The sequence below is a fragment of the Labeo rohita genome, chromosome 13, assembly GCF_022985175.1.
Source record: "Labeo rohita strain BAU-BD-2019 chromosome 13, IGBB_LRoh.1.0, whole genome shotgun sequence".
Taxonomy (NCBI): domain Eukaryota; kingdom Metazoa; phylum Chordata; class Actinopteri; order Cypriniformes; family Cyprinidae; genus Labeo; species Labeo rohita.
In genome coordinates, this window is record NC_066881.1 from 4544402 (window position 1) to 4564660 (window position 20259).

Consider the following 20259-nt stretch of genomic DNA (forward strand, 5'->3'; position numbering starts at 1 on the left):
TTTTTATTGTTTAGATTATAGTGTGATAAAATAAGTAAAATGAAAATAAAAATGTATTAAATTCTGGAAACTAAATTTTTTAGTTGTATTTTTCTTATGTATGGATTACTTGGGTTGTTACTGACATCTGGTAAAAAATTTCAAGTCAACAGCAAAACAAATATACAACAACAAATATATTTCCCGGGAAAAATGGTGCAATACTTATTTTACCCGCTGTATGAACATGTTTTAAAAAACTAATGCAAATGACAAAACACAACAAAATTACTTAAACTTACAAAAAATCTAAAATAAAAAACTAATAACACTTTTCAATTGTACATACATTCTAAATCATGAACATCTTAAAGACATCTAATAGACATCTGTTTGACATCTGATAGGAAACGTCCTACAGACGTATTGCAGATGAGCAAACAATCTAAAAAGTATGTCTTGCAGATGTAAATGCAGACGTCAAATAGACGTCTCCGAGATGTACCTGTGCCATCAGGTTCTAGGGCAATTTTGTCATTTCCCAGATAGCACATGTACGTCTGCAAGATGTCTGTTAAAGATCACTTGATCTGGAAAGCATCTACTGCATACAAACATCTGACAGACGTCTGTAAGATGTCAGTTTTACATACATTCTAAATCATAAACATCTTAAAGACATCTAATAGACATCTGTTTGACATCTGATAGGAAACGTCCTATAGACGTATTGCAGATGAGCAAATACTGTAAAAAAAAAAAAAAAAAAAAAAAAAAAACTCTTCCAGATGTAAATACAGACGTCAAATAGACGTTTCCGTGATGTATACGTGCTATCAGGGTTTTATCTGTAATTTAGCTCCAAGTCCTGGTGCAAACACCACAGATTTTTTGTTGTTGTTTTTTCTTTGCATTGCTCCTTTGGAATTCTTGGGTCTTCTTCAAATCAAGTACCATTGTATCTGTTAAAAGCATTAGCTATGTATTAACGATTTGCTATTACTTTTTTTCCTAAAATGCCATAAAAAGATTCAGAATCTATTTCTGAATTAATCTGAGTCTGAGTGCATTTTTGTCCAATTAAATGTTTTGGGACTGTACCATTCTGAATATCTCTGTCTAACACATGATACATCAGTTTGTGACACTTTTTATGAGTTTTAATGTATTTTATTTGTTTATTTATTTTTTCACAGCCACAAAAGCTGATGGATTTGCACTTTACTTCCTTGGAGAATGCAACAATGTAAGTATTTTCAGAAATACACTAAAACACACACACACACACACACACAAAACAGTCAAAACTTTTGACACAACACATTTTAAAATAATAGTATAGTAACTACAACATTGATTTAGGGAAGAATGAAAGAAGTAAATAATTTAGTGACCATTAAAATTAATAGATAAATAAAAAAAAGCTATTTTATATTTTAGATTCCTCAAAGAATCCAGTTTTTGCTCAGATGCTAAAACTAGGAACAATCTATAATTTGTCTACAAAAGTAATTTCTAAGCACTGAAGCATTAGAGGTCTTTAGATCAAAAGGTTCTTAAGATCATGAGAAACGTAAACTCAGCCAAGTGAGTGCAAACCTTTGATTGGTCATCTACATGTTCTGTTTGTCTCAAAATGGCCTGGAATTTCTATAGCATTAAAACACTTGAGACCCCTGCTATGCTCATTTCCTCTCTTTTATCCACTTCAGTGGTTTTACTCGGATGGCTAGAATTGTGACCAATCAGATAACACAGTTTTGCCTGATTTAGAAGTATGTGGAAAGTAATGAATGGATACAACCACCTATGGTGTTTTTATTTATTTATTATTTTTGTTATTTTCATTTTATATAACTGGCAATTTTATTGGGTACTGCTTGTCTAAGTTTAACTGTAAATATTTTATATCTTATTTGACAGTATTTGGCTTTTTTTCATGCAAGTATTGTATGTTAGCAATGGTAGGAACATATAATAAGAACTGTAATGTACCCTAAATAGACAAATATTATAGTTACAGTGACCAATCAGGACGTTTTCCTTAACGTCATGCTGTTTTGTTAATGTTGCTTTCTCTGTCACAGAGTTTATGTTTGTTCACTCCGACGGGGGCAAAAGAGGGGCTTCCTGGGCTCATCCCCTCTGGTCCCATCACATTTGGGACCACCATCGCGGCTCACGTTGCAAAGACACGCAAGACACTACTTGTAGAGGACATCATGGGGGTGAGCAGCATGCTGTTTTGCTATGTTCACTATTTTGAAAAAATAATAAATGAAATAAATAATAATAAAAAATAAAAAAAACTAATAAATAATTTTATTTAAAAACTAAATAATTTCACTGAATTAATAATTCATAAAATTTTACAAAAGTAAATTATGTTATTTTTAGCAAATGCTTAAATGTTGCATAGTTTATGAAATTACTGAGACTGTATGTGAGATGTGCCACTGCACTTACATCATGTCTACACTGGAAGAGACCAATAATGTGTCATGCCACATCCAGTTTGTCAGACACAGGGAGCAATTAAGCTGCACGTCATTTTGAATGTTCACTATCACACACCATTCAGCTGTAAGCTTGAAGCTATACTTCAGCAACAGTTAAATGACAGTAAAATATGTTGTAAAAAATCCTTTATACTTTATTTTCAAAAGATCTTCTATTGCAAAATAGCAATTATTGAATTATTGAAACGCAATCTATCCATGAAATAAGTGTTTCATTCTTTTCAATAAGCACATATCTTTCATGCAAAATTAAAAAAAACAGCATACTTTTATTTTTGCATATTTCAGTTAATGTCATAAAACTAGTGAGCTAAACCAGTAGTAGTACTGACATTGTCATGTAAACATGAAAAGAGGAACAGATCGAACAGAATCGAAGCAATTAAGTAGGTCATTTACGCCAGAACCGCTTCAGTTAATTCAAACTCATGACTTTGATCATTCATTTTAAGCGATTTACTAGCAAAAACCAGATCAAATTGAAGAAGCCATTTCTTTTCGAACTTCAGCATTGCTTTTAATGATTTTCAAGGAGCTTTTTGAAACTCAGAATCAGTTAAACCATTGTGTTGCAAAATGATTCACTTTTTCAAAGGGCTCCGACCGGATTGCGTATCATGAATCTTTTGATTCAGATTAGGACTTTGGAGCAGGTTTGTAAATCAAACCCTGAATAAATGATTCGCAGTCCACACTCCGAGTCCTGATGTGAAATGATGATTTGTCATTTGATTTAGATCTGAACTTCAGAGCGTCAATCGCGAATCACTTGATTTAGATCGGAACTTCTGAGAGGGTTTGTGAATCTTTTGCTTCAGATTGGAACTTCGAAGCATGGATTGTGAATCGTTTGATTTAGATCGGAGCTTCGGCGCAGGTTCATGAATCTTTTGCTTCAAATCGGAACTTCAGAGCGTGGATCACAAATCATTTGAGTTACATCAGAACTTAGGAGCGGGTTTGTGAATCTTTTGCTTTAGATCGGAACTTCGGAGCATGAATCGTGAATCATTTGATTTAGACTGGAACTTCGGAACAGGGTCGTGTATCTTTTGCTTCGGATCGGAACTTCGGAGCGTGGATCGCGAATCATTTGATTTACATCGGAACTTCGGAGCGGGTTTGTGAATCTTTTGTTTAGAACGGAACTTCGGAGCACGGAGCGTGAATCATTTGATTTAGATCGGAACTTCGCATATCATTTTATTAGTATGATTTTATCTATTTATCTTTTTTAAGAATTTGAAAGATACAATGTTGTTTGATAAGTGAGCTCTCTGAAGTCCTTGAAAATCAAAAAAGTAGTGCTTGAAAAGTCCTTGAAAGTCCTGGAATTTCATTTTACAGTATCTGTACGAACGCTGGTTAAAGAAATTTTACACACATTGCTCACATGCATACATGCATGGATTAAAAAAAAAGATGATTTCAATTAGAAGGCCAGAAACCATACATTTTATTATTTTATTATTAAAACTTTATTTATAGACTTTCAAGATTAGGAGTGTTTGAAGAACAGCACATTCAGTGAATGTATGTATATATAAACTCCTCCCCCTGGACTGGCGTGAATCCCAGTGTGCTCTGTTTTTCTTGCAGGATGAGCGGTTCCCTCATGGCACAGGGCAGGACTCAGGGATTCGTGTACATTCTGTTTTGTGTCTACCCATCCTCACCGCCATCGGAGACCTCATCGCTATCCTGGAGCTGCACCGGCACTTGGGCAGAGAGCCCTTCAACCTCAGCCACCAGGAGGTACTCTAAGGGAGAAAGTGCTGGTATTTGTTACACGTCTACCCATGTGCCTCTGCTCTCGGTTTATTTAGCCAGGCTGCACTTTGTCCTCAGGACTAGTAAAGGAATATTCTAGGAATATTCTGTTCATCTGTGGGATGCCTCAGTTGCCACATTTAATGTTTTGACCGATGAGAATTTCTCATGTAAATATACACTTAATTTTATCTTCACAATAGTGTGAATGAAAAATTGACTGAAACTGAGTCTGATTTTAGTCCATCCATTCAGATAAAACCACCACTTAACTGGCCAAAAAAACAAACAAACAAACAAACAAACAAAAAAAACAATATGTAATGTAATTGGTCACTTCACATATTGGTCAGACAGTCTCTTCCTGTCTAAAGGTGTGGTCACATTTACTGTTGTTGAATTATAATTATTATTATTTCTAGTCATTTCAGTAAGAATTTATACAATCTGGAATTTCACATGATGGGCAAAAGATTTCCCCACACAGCAGGTTTTTAATGCACAATATTAACTAACAGAAATCTATTTGTTTTGAAAGTGACTTCTGTATGAGCTGTGCTTCATGCATCACTACATTATTAGCAATAGACAATGAACCTTTTTTACCTACGAAATTCCACTGAATTTCCACTAATGTGACTGCACTGTAAATGTCTGGTCCTCTCTTAATCAGTACAAGTTGCCATATTGCACAGATCTTATGCCATTTAGCAATTCACAGTACATTATAAACATTTTGTTCCTGTGAATAATTCTGTTTATGTTATTTCCTAGTTTTGATGACTTTACTATTATTGTAAAACAAGGATGGGTGACTCCCCACACTGTCCTGCAGAGTTTAGCACCATCCATAATCAAACACACCTCCTTGTTATATTCAAGTAGTCATGAAGACTTCACGCCCTATACCCTTATATAGTGCAGGGGACAGCTATTTCTAGTGGTGTCCAAAACCACAGTGGACATTATCAAGTGCACTCATTCATAATGCATCTCTATAACAAGTGAACAACTGATACACACTCAGCGGCTAGGCACTACATAATACGCATACACTATACGCATCATGCCAAATCAATTCATTGGACTATTTTCATGCAGTAATGTCCCAACTTTGCAGGGCAGTGCTCCTCCAGGACAAGAGTTTCCCATCCCTGCTGTAAAATGAAGAAAATAGTATTAATAAAGAATGTGAAATTGTATTCAAACTTGCTAACAAGATATTCAACTGTCAGGTGATGTATACAGAACTATGAAGTTCAAGTTGTTCATGCAGTGCAGGGATTCACGTATTATGTTTTTTAGGTTGCAACAGCAAATTTGGCCTGGGCATCTGTAGCCATACACCAAGTCCAGGTAAGTACATTTAAGAAAAACAATGCATTGCTTGTTGTTGCAACTTGACAGTTAGGATTCCTGTTGCATAAGCTGTTTGATTCGGCTGTACATGTGTTTTGATTTCTGTAATCCACTGTGTACATGGACCAGGCTGCTGGTGGGCCCAGTGTAAGCAACCAGACCACATGTTAAACACACCCTTGTCTCAGGAGGTGCAATTAATGTTTGTGCGTAAATGGTTGTTCACTGTGAATGACACCACTCTGGGTTTTAATGTCCCTGTGCATCACGGGGCTCTTTGGAAGTAACTCTCTCTGGGACACGAACATTCTCAGAAGTTAGGGAGCCATCAGAACATGGCTGTGATGAGCAGACAAGGTGGACTATATGTAACACATTTTAGGGCTCTAAAGCAAGACACTAGAGGCAAAAGCACTGTTTTGTCATGCATCTGTCAATTTTGAAATTTTGGGATTTCATTCAAAACACATTTTAAGTGTTTCTTTTATAGCACTTTATCTATTTGTGTCTACAGAGTTCAGTTACAATACATATCTGTTAAACCTTTCTCAAAATGTGATTTTTCTTCTGCACTGAGCATAAATCTCCACTTTAGCCACAATTACTTACACCAAACTCTTACACCAACAGTTTTATTCCTTTCTGTATTCTGAAGGTTTTTACAGAGGGGTTTGTTCATGTATATATATTTTGCCTGATTTTATAGAACTTTTTATTCCTAAAAAAATGGTGCATTTTATTTATTTATTTATTTATTCTGGCTGTTGATAGTCTTAGTCTAGAGATATCTAAAATTCCCTCTGTAAAATCTAATATGTGGCCCTGCACCACAAATCCAGTCATAAGGGTCAGTTTCTTTTAAAACTGATATTAATACGTCACCTGAAAGCTTTCCACTGAAGTATGGTTTGTTAGGATAGAACAATATTTAGCCAAGATACAACTAATACATCTAAGGGTGCAAAAAAATTCCAAATATTGAGAAATTCGCCTTTAAAGTTGTCCAAATGGAGTTCTTAGCAATGCATATTACTAATCAAAAATTAAGTTGATATATTTATGATAGGAAATTTACAAAATATCTTCATGGAACATAATCTTTACTTAATATCCTAATAATTTTTGGCATAAAAGAAAAATCGATCATTTTGACCCATACAATGTTTTGTAGCTATTGCTACAAATATATCTGTGCTACTTATGACTGGTTTTGTGGTTCAGGGTCACATATGTCAACAAAATCAACCTAGCTTCATCCAATGGTCAGATTTTTGTTCTCGAAAAGTATGCAAATTAGTGCATATTTAATGAGATTGTTTGCATTTTTAAACATAACATTTTAAAACTTGTAATACAAAAATATTTGCAGTTCTTAATGTAATCTATTAACTGGGGAATATAGTGATATCTGTCTATTTATGTATGCATTTATTTATTTACTTATTTATTTATTTATTTATTTTTTACTCTGTTCACCTCTGTCTTTCCTTTATGGAATGGATCAATCAAAAATTATATTTAATCAACCTTATTTTGTAAATACTAACAGAAGTTTCATTTTAGTTGAATAATTTAGGAATATTTTATCCAAAAATGGCAATTCATTTTCTTAACCCTCTTGCTGTTTGAATTACTTAAGAAATTGTATTTCTGCATAGCACCAAAGATGTTATCTAGTGAAATATCCAAACTAATTTTTTTTTCCATAAAACATGATGGCAGTTGATGGCTTGTGATAATTTACGCACATAGAATTCACACATTTCCTAGAAAAAAGACCAAAAAAAATGATTTGTGGTGATTGCCATCTTGAAACTTCCTGTTCATTTTTCACTCACAGGTCTGCAGAGGTCTTGCCAAACAGACGGAACTCAATGACTTTCTCCTAGACGTGTCAAAGTAAGCGAGTCTATGCATGAAAAAGTCTCATGAATCTCATGAAATGTAAAGAAAAGTAAGCATGTTAAGCCTAACATTAATTTCATGAAAGTTAAGCACTTTTTTTCACATTACAATAATTACAGTAGGAAATATGCTTAATCATTAAGAAAAGAATGTCACAGTGCAAAAATATCTACATTGTTCCTTTTGATTTTTGGGTAAATTATGCACTAGATATGTTGTATTGAGATTCATCTGTATAAACAAGACCTTCTCCATAATACTGAAATTTTTCATTGTTTATTTGCAAATAATATTAGAATAAGTAGCCAGTGTTATGTATGAAGAATATATATGAATTTGTGTTATGCTGTGTCTTTGTATCATATGGTTATGACAGGTCTTTGCCTCTTTTTCGATTTCAAACAGAACGTACTTTGACAACATAGTGGCAATAGATTCTCTACTTGAACATATCATGGTGAGTAGGTTCTTCTTCTCTCATGAATGTCACATGCTCAGTCATGAGGACAAACATGCTGTTCTTCTGTCGCTCATCTGTGTCACCATCAACAAAATTTGTGCTATGAAAGACCTTCTCTCATTTGTTTGCTATGTTCTCTGCTCACCCAGCCTTGGGCTTGTTGTTAAATATTCCTATTCTCATTTAGGCACATGTTTGTGTTCTCTAGATGTCACTCACACAAACACAAATATTCATACACTCTCAAGTATCAGATCTCTGGCCCCCTCATGTCTCTGTCCCCTCCTTCCTGTTGAGCAAAGCACCACAGGAAGTGATGCAAGTAGTTCAGGGAGAGGACAGAAAGTCAGTCTGACACTGCTCCAGAATCTCTCTGAGTACTTGATGTCCCTCTCAGGGATTCATTCAGATTTTTCCAAACACATATCTTCAAAACGGAGGTAGTAATTAAGAAGTTAAATGTATAAAATGTCTTTCTTAGTTTGAAGAGATTTCTTGCTCGTCAGCAGTTTCAGAAAGCAGAAGTTTATCTTGGAGGGGAGAAGACACAATGTGCCACCAAGTTGTGAAATCCAGAGGGAAGGAGAAGTTCCTCAGTTGCTAGTCTCACATAGACACATAGAGGTCAACCATTAGGGCTTTTTCAGTGACTATATATATAAATGCAATGTACTGTACACTTGAGATTTCGCAGAGTATTTACTCAAAATGTGCTATAAATTTAAAAACTATTATCTATTAACAAGGCTTAATTAATATACTGTACATCAATACTTCTGGTTATCAATGCAGACAAACTGCATTATGTAATGCATTATGAGTGAAGTTGTTAAAATGAATTCTTAAACACATGTATATGTGTTGCATTCTGTCATGGGGAAATGTCATTAAGGAAATGCTTGTTTGTTATTTGTGTTTCAGATATATGCAAAAAACCTGGTTAACGCGGACAGATGTGCGCTCTTCCAGGTAGATCACAATAACAAAGAGCTGTACTCTGACCTGTTTGATATCGGGGAGGAGAATGAAGGGAAGCCTGTCTTTAGGAAAACCAAAGAAATTAGGTGAGCACCCAGAAATCCAGAAGTCTTTACATCCTCATGAACTACCAGCTGAATGCATTTGTTTTTGTTTATTTATTTATATTTTTTAGATTCTTACATATAAAAAAAATAATAATTTACACAGTCACAAAATTTAGAATTGAATCTCTGACTAGAGCAAATGTAGTACAGTGCTGTGTTTATTAGAGATAGTTTATTGTTACATCAAATCCATATGGAGACATTGTAAAAGCTGTCAATATATACATATAGTCCACAAGAGAAAATGATAGGTGAATTTATAAAAACGACCCTGTTCAAAACAGACGCAGACATTTACAGACACTCTGTGTTTACATTCTTATTACTGTGTTCCACAGTAATGACTGTATGGTTTTGAAATCCTTCTTTTCACACTGAAGTCAACTAAGGGACTCATATGCAACTATTACAGAAGCTACAAATGCTCACTGATGTTCCAGAAGGAAAAATAATGCATTAAGAGCCAGGGATGTAAACTTCTGAAGAGAATGAAGATGTGTATGTCATATTTTTGTCATTTAGTACTTCCCTTCAGAAGCTACAGAAGTTACATGTTTCCCAGAAGACAAAATAAGTTTACCCTGATCTTCAAATTCAAAACGTTTTCACATCTGCATCGTGTTTCCTTCTGGAGCATCAGTGAGTGTTTGAACCTTCTGCAATAGTTGCACATGAGTCCCTCAGTTGTCCTCAGTGTGAAAAGATGGATCTCAAAATCATACAGTCACTGCTGAAAAGGGTTCAAATAGACATAAATGCTGAAAAAACATAGAATTTGTGGGACCTGAAGGATTTTTCTGAAGAACAGCAGGCAGTTTAACTGTATCACTGCAACAGCACAGTATTAAAAATCAAGTGTATGTAAACTTTTGAACGGGGTAATTTTTATAAACTCAGCTATTATTTTCTCTTGTGGACTATATGTAAACATCTTTTATGTGAAATATTTTATTCAGGTCAGTGCTAAATAAAAAATAACATGCATTTTGTATGATCCCTCTTATTATTTTGGTAAAATAATTAACATTTTGCAAGTTCTGCAAGGTGCAATGTAAACTTTTGACTTCAACTGTACCTGTAATGCAAGAAAAAATCGATTTATTTGATCTTTAATCTTTTTATTTAAAAAAAAAAAGTATTTATACTTCATGGTCGTATTATTTTATGCAGATTATATGTTATAAACAATTTGTTATAAAGAATTGTATTTACTGTAATTATGAAAAACAAACAGTTTGTTTTTAATATTCTTTTATTTTGAGGTAAAGTGTGACCTGACATGTTTTCATCCCTAAATATCTTAATCTAAGCATACTTCATATCAGTAACTGATCTTAAACACTCACCCCCAGGTTTTCTATAGAGAAAGGAATCGCAGGTCAGGTGGCGAGAACAGGAGAAGTTTTGAATATTCCGGATGCCTATGCAGACCCCCGTTTCAACAGGTAAGAAAGTTAAAAAAAACTAATGAGACTTGTTTAAGCAACTTCGTTAAGAACCAACACATTAAGCAGTCAAGGCTGGATGACTGATTGAAGTAACATCCAGTAATACAAAATTTTGCACTGTGACGTGGAGCTATTAGACAACTTTTAGAAGTGTAAATGCCATGGCACAAACCCTGTCATATTTCAATCCAACATTAAAAGACAGAAAAAAAAACAAAGAAACACATGAAGTATACATTTTTATTAGCATAATTAAAAAATCTCTCATTACACTAATGTTACAGTAATAAAATATTATTTAAAATCATGATATTATTGGTTGATTTCTTTTTTTTTTTTTAATTGAGGAAAATTAAGAAAGGATTTTTAATTTTTTGCTGAGATTGACTCAGCAGCAGCATGATATACGTGTATTGTTGAGTTGGACATATGGACACACAGTGGTCTGTGGTTGTAGATGTTTAAGTGGACATGTCAGATGAAAGGAGCGTCTGGATTTGTGTAAATCTGCAACAAGGTGATTATGTTAAGCCCAGATGAGCCAGCGCTAGAAACCGTTGTGTGTTTAACTCAGTCCCTTACTCAGTCATATACAAACACTATGGGTGTTCAGCTGTGTGTGTGTGTGTGTGTCTGTGTGCATTTCTCTGTCATCTGTTCCGCTTTTCACAGAGAAGTAGATCTCTACACTGGCTACACGACGCGGAATATCCTGTGCATGCCTATAGTCAGCCGCGGGACTGTGATTGGTGTTGTACAAATGGTGAACAAGCTGGGAGGAAGTGCCTTCACTAAAACTGATGAGAACAACTTTAAGATGTTCGCCGTCTTCTGTGCTTTGGCCTTACACTGTGCAAATGTAAGTGTGCAGACGTGTATCACCACCTAAGGTTTAAAAAAAACATCTGTCAGTCATAATAACACACCTTCAAGAGAATGGCAGTGTTTGAAAGAAACATGCTAAAGAGTATCTACAAGAGATTGCATGCAGTGTTGCCAGATTGGGAGGATTTCTGCCTAATCGGGCGGTTTTAAATTTGATTTTGTGGGTCAAAATTAGTTTGGGAGGGTGGACAAAATTGAGGCTGGTTTGGGATCAGTTAAGCCTTTTCCCCCTAATTGCTTAACAAACAAAATTCAATCATTCAATCAGTCATCATGATTAAACACACATGCCTACTGCACAGTCATCTTATGTTGGTGTTGATGCTGACAAGTCTACAATTGTAGCCAATCAAGAGTGATAACAAGCATGTGTGTTCATAAGTGACAGGGCATTTAGTGTGATAAGGGATCAAATTTTATTTGATGTTATTGCTATGCCAAAATTGCATAAATATAAGTTATAGCTATAATAAAGAGTGGGAGATTGACCCAACGTTCATTTTTTGAACACAAATGACAATTTTTTGGCTGGTATGGTGTGTATGTGAGTGTGATACTTTTTAAAGTTGTATTTATTGCAATATTTAATTATTTTTTTTGTCATATTTGTAGAATTTCTGTTACTGTGTTTGCCATTTGATCCATTTTCCTGTTTTATTGTTCTCTGGTCTGAGAAATTGATTTTTTTTTTAGCATTTTATTTTGTGGACCTTTAGTTTTAAGAATGCATTGACACTCCTTATCAATCTTGGTTGACATGGAAATAGAATTGTTTCGCATTCTTTTGGCACTAAATGTTTTGGGTGTGTTTTTGTTGGAGTGGGCAGATTTGGCGTTTTTGGGCGTGAAGATGTCAATCCAATCTGGCAACACTGATCACACACGAGTGTCTTCATATAGCAGCTTTTAAAATGATTGAAGAATGTTAATATTTAAAAGACCCTGAGTGCTCTGCTGCCATCCACTGATGGGATTTATATTTAGACAGAATTTAAACCTCACATTTTCCCAGTGATTTATTTACTTTTTTACTGATTTATATAAGGTAGAGTGAAGCAAGAATAAACCTAAATTATGATGCTACCATTTTATGGTACCTGAAATGATCTGCTCATATGAATGGTTAAAAACATTAAATAACCATAGCTATTATATAGTTGTAGAGATATCCACTTAGATAAGTACAACCACAACATTTTCAAAGTGTTAGGCTATTTGCATGTGTATTTTGCATCTGCGTAGACACATGGGGTGTATGTATGTTTTTTTGTATAGATGTATCACCGGATAAGACATTCAGAGTGCATTTACCGGGTGACGATGGAGAAGCTTTCGTACCACAGTATCTGCACATCTGAAGAATGGAAGACCCTCACACAACTCTCCCTCCCTTCAGCCATATATAAAGAGATCGAACTGTGAGTTTACACTCTAATACATCAAAGATCGCTGGTACATTATGGCTTTCAGTAATACTGTTACTTAGTAGTTATTTAGTTTTGTAACTCTAAAATCTGATAAAAATCATTAAAATAGGTTCTAAAAAGCATGTGACTGTACATCATTTGTCCTCTTTATTACAATTAGTTGAATGCAATACTTGTTTAGATGATTGTCACTATTAATTAACTAATTACTTTTTCAGTAACACTTTATTTTAATGAACAGTTCTCACTATTAACTAGCATGACTTTTTTATTATATTATTAGAAATATATATGTATTTTGTACATGTAGAAATGTATATGTATTTTCATTGCATTTTTTTCACGATCCACAAAAACTAAGTGTGCATATTGGTTTGGTGTTATTTTCATGTGTAGACAAGTGGACTAACGAGTGCATTTACGGTCAGGATGTATTGAACACTTTTTTGGCTCATATTTCCCCCATGCAAATTTGAATTGCAAACAGACTGTCATATTTCTGTCTAAGGTTTCACTTTGACATTGCTCCTTTTGAGGAACTGTGGCCTGCAATATTTGTATACATGGTTCACAATTCATGTGGAAAAAGCAGGTAAGAACGTGTTTTTTATCACAACGCATCCTAAAACCAGGAAGAGAAATGAATGCATATGCAGTAGAAATAGCAGTGAATTACTTGATATTTGTTTGTAATAAAATATCTGGCTAAGGCTAACTTCATAGACAGTGTAAATCGAGATAAGTTAAATTAGATTTTGCATAATTTGTTGGTAAGCTACCTTTTAAACTAACTAAAATCTTTATCGGGACAAAATTGTTAGCATACAAAATATATTTAACTAATTTGTGTAACTGTTTGTGTATCTTTTGTCTTAAAATTCAGTCCTTTGGACATAAAAGTGCCTGTAGATGAAATAATCACACTTTCTTGTGTAATTAAAGCTTTGAGCTGGAGAAACTGTGTCGCTTCACTATGTCAGTGAGGAAAAATTACAGACGAGTTCCATACCACAACTGGAAACATGCTGTGACGGTGGCACACTGCATGTATGCCATCCTGCAAAAAACCACAGGGATCTTTACTGAGCTCGAGGTCAGTATCATTCTCAGTGAACTTACAAAAGATGCAGCGTTGAGAAAAAGCTGAGAAAGTTGAGAAAGCTGTTTTGAAATGATAAAGTATGTAGTTAACTACAGTAACTGAAGGGGTGCAGCAACTATTATACACTTACTAAATTAATTCTGTATTGCTAAATTGATTGTTCTATTTTTGAGGGGTAGTCACTACATTTAAGAGAGGTTTTTTTTCTTTTTTTTTGGCTGACCATGTGTAGTGGTAAAAGAAACAGTATGGCAAACATCATGTGATGTATTTTATATTCATGAACCAACAAAGAAAAAAACCAACAAAATTATTCTTTTTATGACAATAATGCAATTGTGACTTATGTTGGTCCCACTTTATATTACATTTCTTTAACTACTATGTACTAACATATAAATTAACCATTTAAAGGCAGGGTGGGTGATTTGGTTCAAAAACATTTTTGTTATGCTGGTTGAAAGTCATTTCACACCCTGATAGCAATCACTAAGTTAAGTGGTCTACTTGTATTTATATGTATTTATATTAGGGCTGCACGATAAATCACAGAAATTGTCAGGCGCGTTTAGTCAGTAAAGCCGGTTACTTTGCTTAGTAGTAAATCTCCATCACGTGTGTTCAGTTGGAGCGGCAATTAATACACAGAGCCGTAAATCACTGACAAGCTACGCAAAATCATGCTCATAATTGAATGCAATTCATCTGTAATTATGAGCGAGATTTTATAAAAGGTTCATCAAATCATATCCGTCAGTCCACTGTCCTAACAATACCTGTATTCCATCTCAGTAGCAGCAATGTATGACCCCAAGGTTTATGGAAATTATATTTTTTAAGCATGCATGGTATCTCATATAAGTGTATCTCCAAGAGAAGACAGACACAGACGAAAATCTTACTGCAGGAGTTTAAAATCAAAGTAACATAATAAAGAAATAACCAGAACCACAAGGAGCAAAGAAACAGAAACACAGGCAAACAGACAACCAGTACATTCAACAACTGATAAAGCAACAAGGGAAACACAAGGGCTATACATTAAAGGGCATTAAACATGAATATGAATATATTTACTAGGAAAAATATATAATAAATTAGTTCATGTTAAAGATAAGATAAGATAAGATAAGATAAACTTTATAGTCCAGAAAGAAATTTGTATTGGACATATACAACTCGATATCTGCTTGTAAAGTGTTACCCACTTTATTTTAAGGACAATTTCTCACTATTAAAAGGCTTTTAATAGTGTTTTTGATCCCTTATCCCGACCCAATACCTAAACTTAACAACTACCTTACTAACTATTAAAAAGCAGCAAATTATGAGTTTATTGAGGGAAAACTCTTAGTTAATAGTGAATATATGTTCCCTAATCTAAAGTGTTTCCACTCTAAAGTTTTTATAATCGTATTAATTTTGTGAGAATAGTGAAGTCCACACCACAGCAGCGATGACACAACGGAGAAACAGAATTGTTAAAATTACTTTCAGAATGTTTTTTTTCCTTCCCCCTTCCCCCCACGATGTTAACTACGATGTAGTTAACATCGTAGTTATCTTTGTAGTTCTCATTCTTGGTCCTTTACGTAACTGAAAAATGTAGTTAGCAAAAATTAGTAGCTGCATAGTGTGACTTACTCCCTTGCCCCGCTTATGTCTTCTCACACAGAGAAAAGGCTTGCTGATTGCCTGCTTATGCCATGACCTGGACCACCGTGGATACAGTAACAGTTATCTGCAGAAGTTTGACCATCCGCTGGCTGCATTGTATTCCACATCTACCATGGAGCAGCATCATTTTTCACAGACAGTGTCCATCCTGCAGGTAAAGCTCCTACACACTGTGCCAGCTCAGTATGATAGTTTCAAACACGCTAAATGTGGCCGGGGGCCACCGGGTGGTTACACCCATCCGTTACGGGGGCACGGACGTGCACAGACTCCCTTAGACTCTCCAATGACTTTATCAGTTAAACTTACGGTATAAAATTGGCTTGTGGACACTCGCCTTGTATATGATTTCAGAGCCCGTGGTCTAAAGCTACAGTCCTTACTAAATATTGATGTATCAGAGCAGAACTTGCAGGAACAAAAAAATTGTTTTTAAGACAAGACACCCCATATGAATTAAAAGAAAGAAAAAAAACACTAATAGATGTTACTATACTTCTCCAGCTGATTGATTATGTTAAGAATTGCAGGATTTCTAAAATGTTGTTTAAATATAAATGAGGCATATGTGAACTAATTTGCATACAAGAACAGAAATCGGAACACTGGATAAAGACAGATTCAAAATTAACAAAAACAATCTTAAAATTTGTATCAGTCCCTAAATACGGATATATTATCAACAGCCAGGAAAAAAAAAATCACAGTGTTTTTTGGAATAAAATCAGGAGAATGATGTATGACCAAACCTTTAAGACTATTCAGAATATTAAAATATAGATAAGAATAAAGATATAGATAGGAATAGATAGTAAATACTGTACATATACCAAACGCTGTAATGCTGTAAAGTGAATTTTAAGGAAATGTTCTTTAAAGATAAGTATTGTAGTTAAAATCTACAGACGCAAATGGATAACATGGATAAAATAAAAAACTGTACTTTTGATGTTTTTCCACTAGTCTGAAACAAAAGCCAAACTGCCCAAAATCTTAAAACTGACCAGGGCATTTTTGCATACAGAAACCATCAAAGTGTCCTTAAATGCCATATTGACAGAATCTGAGATAAAAGGACTTATTCATGTGGTATTGTTGTTTATTTACAAATTAGGTATTTGTGCAAAACATTTCAGATCATCATGTCATAGGCTAGTTGTAGAGGATTGTAGATCGTCACTCCAAGCCACCTCAGCCACCTGAATTTTTTTAATGCCACAAGTGCACTTAAATGCACTGCGTGCATGTATATATTCCCAATTTTGACTGCTGCAATTATCACTACAAAATGTATGCAAACATGTCTTTTAAATGAAATCCTGTTTACTGCCTGCTTTCCATGGGTGGTAATAGCTCAGCGTTAATTGCACTAGATATGTAGTGTTGACTTTTCTGAATAGAGCACAATTTGCCCCATAATCTGTATTTGCATGAGGTCATCCACCAAAAAGACTCTTTATGTTAGTTTTTTTTCTAATTCCCATATTTAAGAAATTTCCCATCTTAACCACAGAGTCAGTTGGTTTCTAGCCATCTCTTGGATGCTCTTTCGGCTTTGCTGCAACTCTCCAGCAGAGCCAGATGCCCCATAAGTGGAGCTTTTGCTTTTTTATTGATCTCTTTTTTTCCCATAGCTGGAAGGGCACAATATTTTCTCCAACCTGACTTCCAGTGAGTATGAGCAGGTGCTGGAGATCATCAGGAAGGCCATCATTGCCACAGACCTCGCTTTGTACTTCGGCAACCGCAAGCAATTGGCTGAACTGCTGGCCACAGGGGCGCTGGATCTGAACAACCGTGCTCACAGGTCAGAGGTCATAGTTCACCTACATTATCACAGATATCGCTTATAAATCTTACCTCAGCTTCAGAGATATTTTCAGGGAGCCACTGAAAAAGTCACTGTTGTACTTCAGCTGAAATACTGAAACTACATACTGCTTGAGTGAATCTCACAAAAACTGGTACACTTTTTTTTAAGTTGAGATTGTCTTACTGTAATTGCACAAGTAATATTAATTAATGGTCACACTTTATTTTAAGGTCCCGTTCTCACTATTAACAACCTATTAACTATGGCTTTTGCCTCAATAAACTCCTAATTTGTTGCTTATTAATAGTTAGTAAGGTAGTTGTTAAGTTGTATGGTCATGCAGAATAGATCCTTTATGAGGACTAATAAGCAGCTGATATGTTAGTAATAGGCTAATAAGTGTCACGGGTTGTGTGCGGGAAGGAGTCGCAGAGACGAGGAGATATAATAAACGTACTTTTAATAGTATAATCCAAAACGGGCACAGGAACAGGAGGGAAAATCACACGCAAACACGACGATACTAACATTAAGCAACATAAAGTAACATTAACCAACATCAAGAACGGACCATGAACAAGGAACTGAATCAAACTTATATAGCAACACTGATGAGACAAAGACAGGTGTAAGCAATTAACCAATGACATCATAACTAGAAACAGAACAGGAAAGACCAAATAAGGACATAGGAGGGCAAAACCCTAGATATTGGCACTTGTATGCATAATTTTCTGTTATTACTATAGTTAAATAAATACATGTAACGTGTATATATAAATTTCTTCAAAACTGAAATTTTAGGTGTTTTTAAGCATTTTTTGGATAAGTTGGACCAAACAGTCAATGAAAAAGAGACTTACTGTACCTAATGTTTTGTCCCAGCATTTATTGTGTTGGTGTTCGCTCAGGCTTTGTCTATACTATATGCCCTATTTTAAAAGTTTTGAAAATTAATTCAACCAAAGCAATACATTTGTAGATACCTTACTGTAGAGAGTTCCTAGTATGTGTAACTCTCACCCTGATCTGATGAATTGCTCCTGCTGATGAATCACTGGTTGATTATTTATCCACCGCAGGGACCGTGTGATCGGTCTGATGATGACAGCCTGTGATCTCTGCTCTGTGACCAAACTGTGGCCCGTCACACGACTCACGGCCAACGACATCTATGCTGAGTTCTGGGCTGAGGTAAGCTTTAATCATTATTAACCAAGCATGAATCTTTCTGCTGTAACAATATGGTGTAAAAAAGTAAATCATTGTGCAGATCCCTGTATTGTTGCAGGCCAGTCATCTGAAGGACAGTCTGTAAAATTGTACATCTTGTTTGTAATGATAGGGGGATGAAATGAAGAAGATTGGAATGCAGCCCATCCCTATGATGGACAGGGATAAAAAGGATGAAGTTCCCCAGGGACAGGTAAATCAGAACTTTCTGTCATTATCAAACTTCTAGAAGAACGTCACTTTTCCTTTCCCATGCTTTAGAACATGTCGGGAGTGTGCCTAAAATGTTACAGCTGTTATGTTTATATGTAGGGTAAATGTTACATTTGAGTTGAAAAGCCCTTTCCATGTTCAGTAGTATCTAAGTCCAGTTTTTCCTACGTTCTCAGGTGGGGTTTTACAATGCTGTGGCTATTCCCTGTTACACCACACTGTCAGAGCTGTTTCCTCCTTCCGGTCCTCTACTTACAGCCTGCAGGTCAGTCACGCACTCAACACAATGTGTGGTATAACCATCTGTCTTCGTAAATACTTTTATTAAGCAAATTAAAACAGTAAAATAATACTTTGAAATTTGTTTGGCAAAACCGTTATAATCACTATATGCAGACCAGTGACCGGACATCAACTGTTGCTTTATGGACTAATGAGCTACATTACTTAGTGCAGTGGTTCTCAACTGGTTTCCTCATGGGAATCAAACTTTCCCATGGTCATTAAAGGAGAAGTCCACTTCAGAACAACAATTTACAAATAATGTACTCACCCCCTTGTCATCCAAGATGTTCAGGTCTTTCTTTCTTCAGTCGTAAAGAAATTTTGTTTTTTGAGGAAAATATTTCAGCATTTTTCTCCATATAATGGACTGATATGGTGCCCCGATTTTGAACTTCCAAAATGCAGTTTAAATGCAGCTTCAAACAATCCCAAATGTGGCTGTAAACAATCCCAGCTGAGAAAGAAGGGTCTTATCTAGCGAAACGATTTTAATAAAATGTATACAATTTATACATGTTTTAATGTCTTGTCTTACTCTGCCTGGACTGTTTTTGTTCCGGTTCATGACAGTTTTTTGTTAAGGGTGTTTGATCTTCTTTGCATATTCACTTTGCAAAGACTGGGCTGGTACTTCTGCAGTGATGTAGGATGATTTTGAAATGATTTTTGAAGTTGAGGGAGAAAATACGATCTGAGTTTTTCAACATACCCTAAATGTCTTGAGTCAGAATACATAGAGTTCATGGAGAGAAAAGCAAGACGAGCGTTTGAGATTAAAAAGTATTTAATGAATTTAATGAAAAAAAAAAAAAAACGTTTCGCAAGATAAGAACCTTCTTCCTTGGCTGGGATCGTTTACAACCGTATTTGGGATTGTTTGAAGCCACATTTAAACTGCATTTTGGAAGTTCAAAATCGGGGCACCATATCAGTCCATTATATGGAGAAAAATCCTGAAATGTTCTCCTCAAAAAACATAATTTCTTTACAACTAAAGAAAGAAAGACATGAACATCTTGGATGACAAGGGGGTGAGTACATTCTATGTGAATCTTTGTTTTGGAAGTGGACTTCTCCTTTAAGCTGTATAAGCTTAATT

The 20259-nt window shown here is 35.1% G+C and overlaps 1 protein-coding gene across 5 annotated transcripts in view; it reads left to right on the plus strand.

The window, feature by feature from the left end:
- Positions 1-20259, plus strand: part of pde10a (phosphodiesterase 10A) — a 114869-nt gene that overhangs the window by 86339 nt on the left and 8271 nt on the right. For all 5 annotated transcript variants that reach the window (XR_007828896.1, XM_051125223.1, XM_051125225.1 and 2 more), the window contains 17 exons: positions 1176-1225; positions 2067-2207; positions 4098-4253; positions 5574-5624; positions 7468-7526; positions 7938-7989; positions 8914-9056; positions 10430-10522; positions 11198-11384; positions 12686-12828; positions 13346-13429; positions 13780-13930; positions 15615-15770; positions 17251-17423; positions 18512-18623; positions 18775-18855; positions 19052-19140. Coding sequence is in view for 4 of the 5 variants with exons in the window: in XM_051125223.1 (XP_050981180.1) it covers positions 1176-1225; positions 2067-2207; positions 4098-4253; positions 5574-5624; positions 7468-7526; positions 7938-7989; positions 8914-9056; positions 10430-10522; positions 11198-11384; positions 12686-12828; positions 13346-13429; positions 13780-13930; positions 15615-15770; positions 17251-17423; positions 18512-18623; positions 18775-18855; positions 19052-19140 (1921 nt within the window). In the remaining variant the exon portion in view is untranslated. The remainder of the gene's footprint in view (positions 1-1175; positions 1226-2066; positions 2208-4097; positions 4254-5573; positions 5625-7467; positions 7527-7937; positions 7990-8913; positions 9057-10429; positions 10523-11197; positions 11385-12685; positions 12829-13345; positions 13430-13779; positions 13931-15614; positions 15771-17250; positions 17424-18511; positions 18624-18774; positions 18856-19051; positions 19141-20259) is intronic.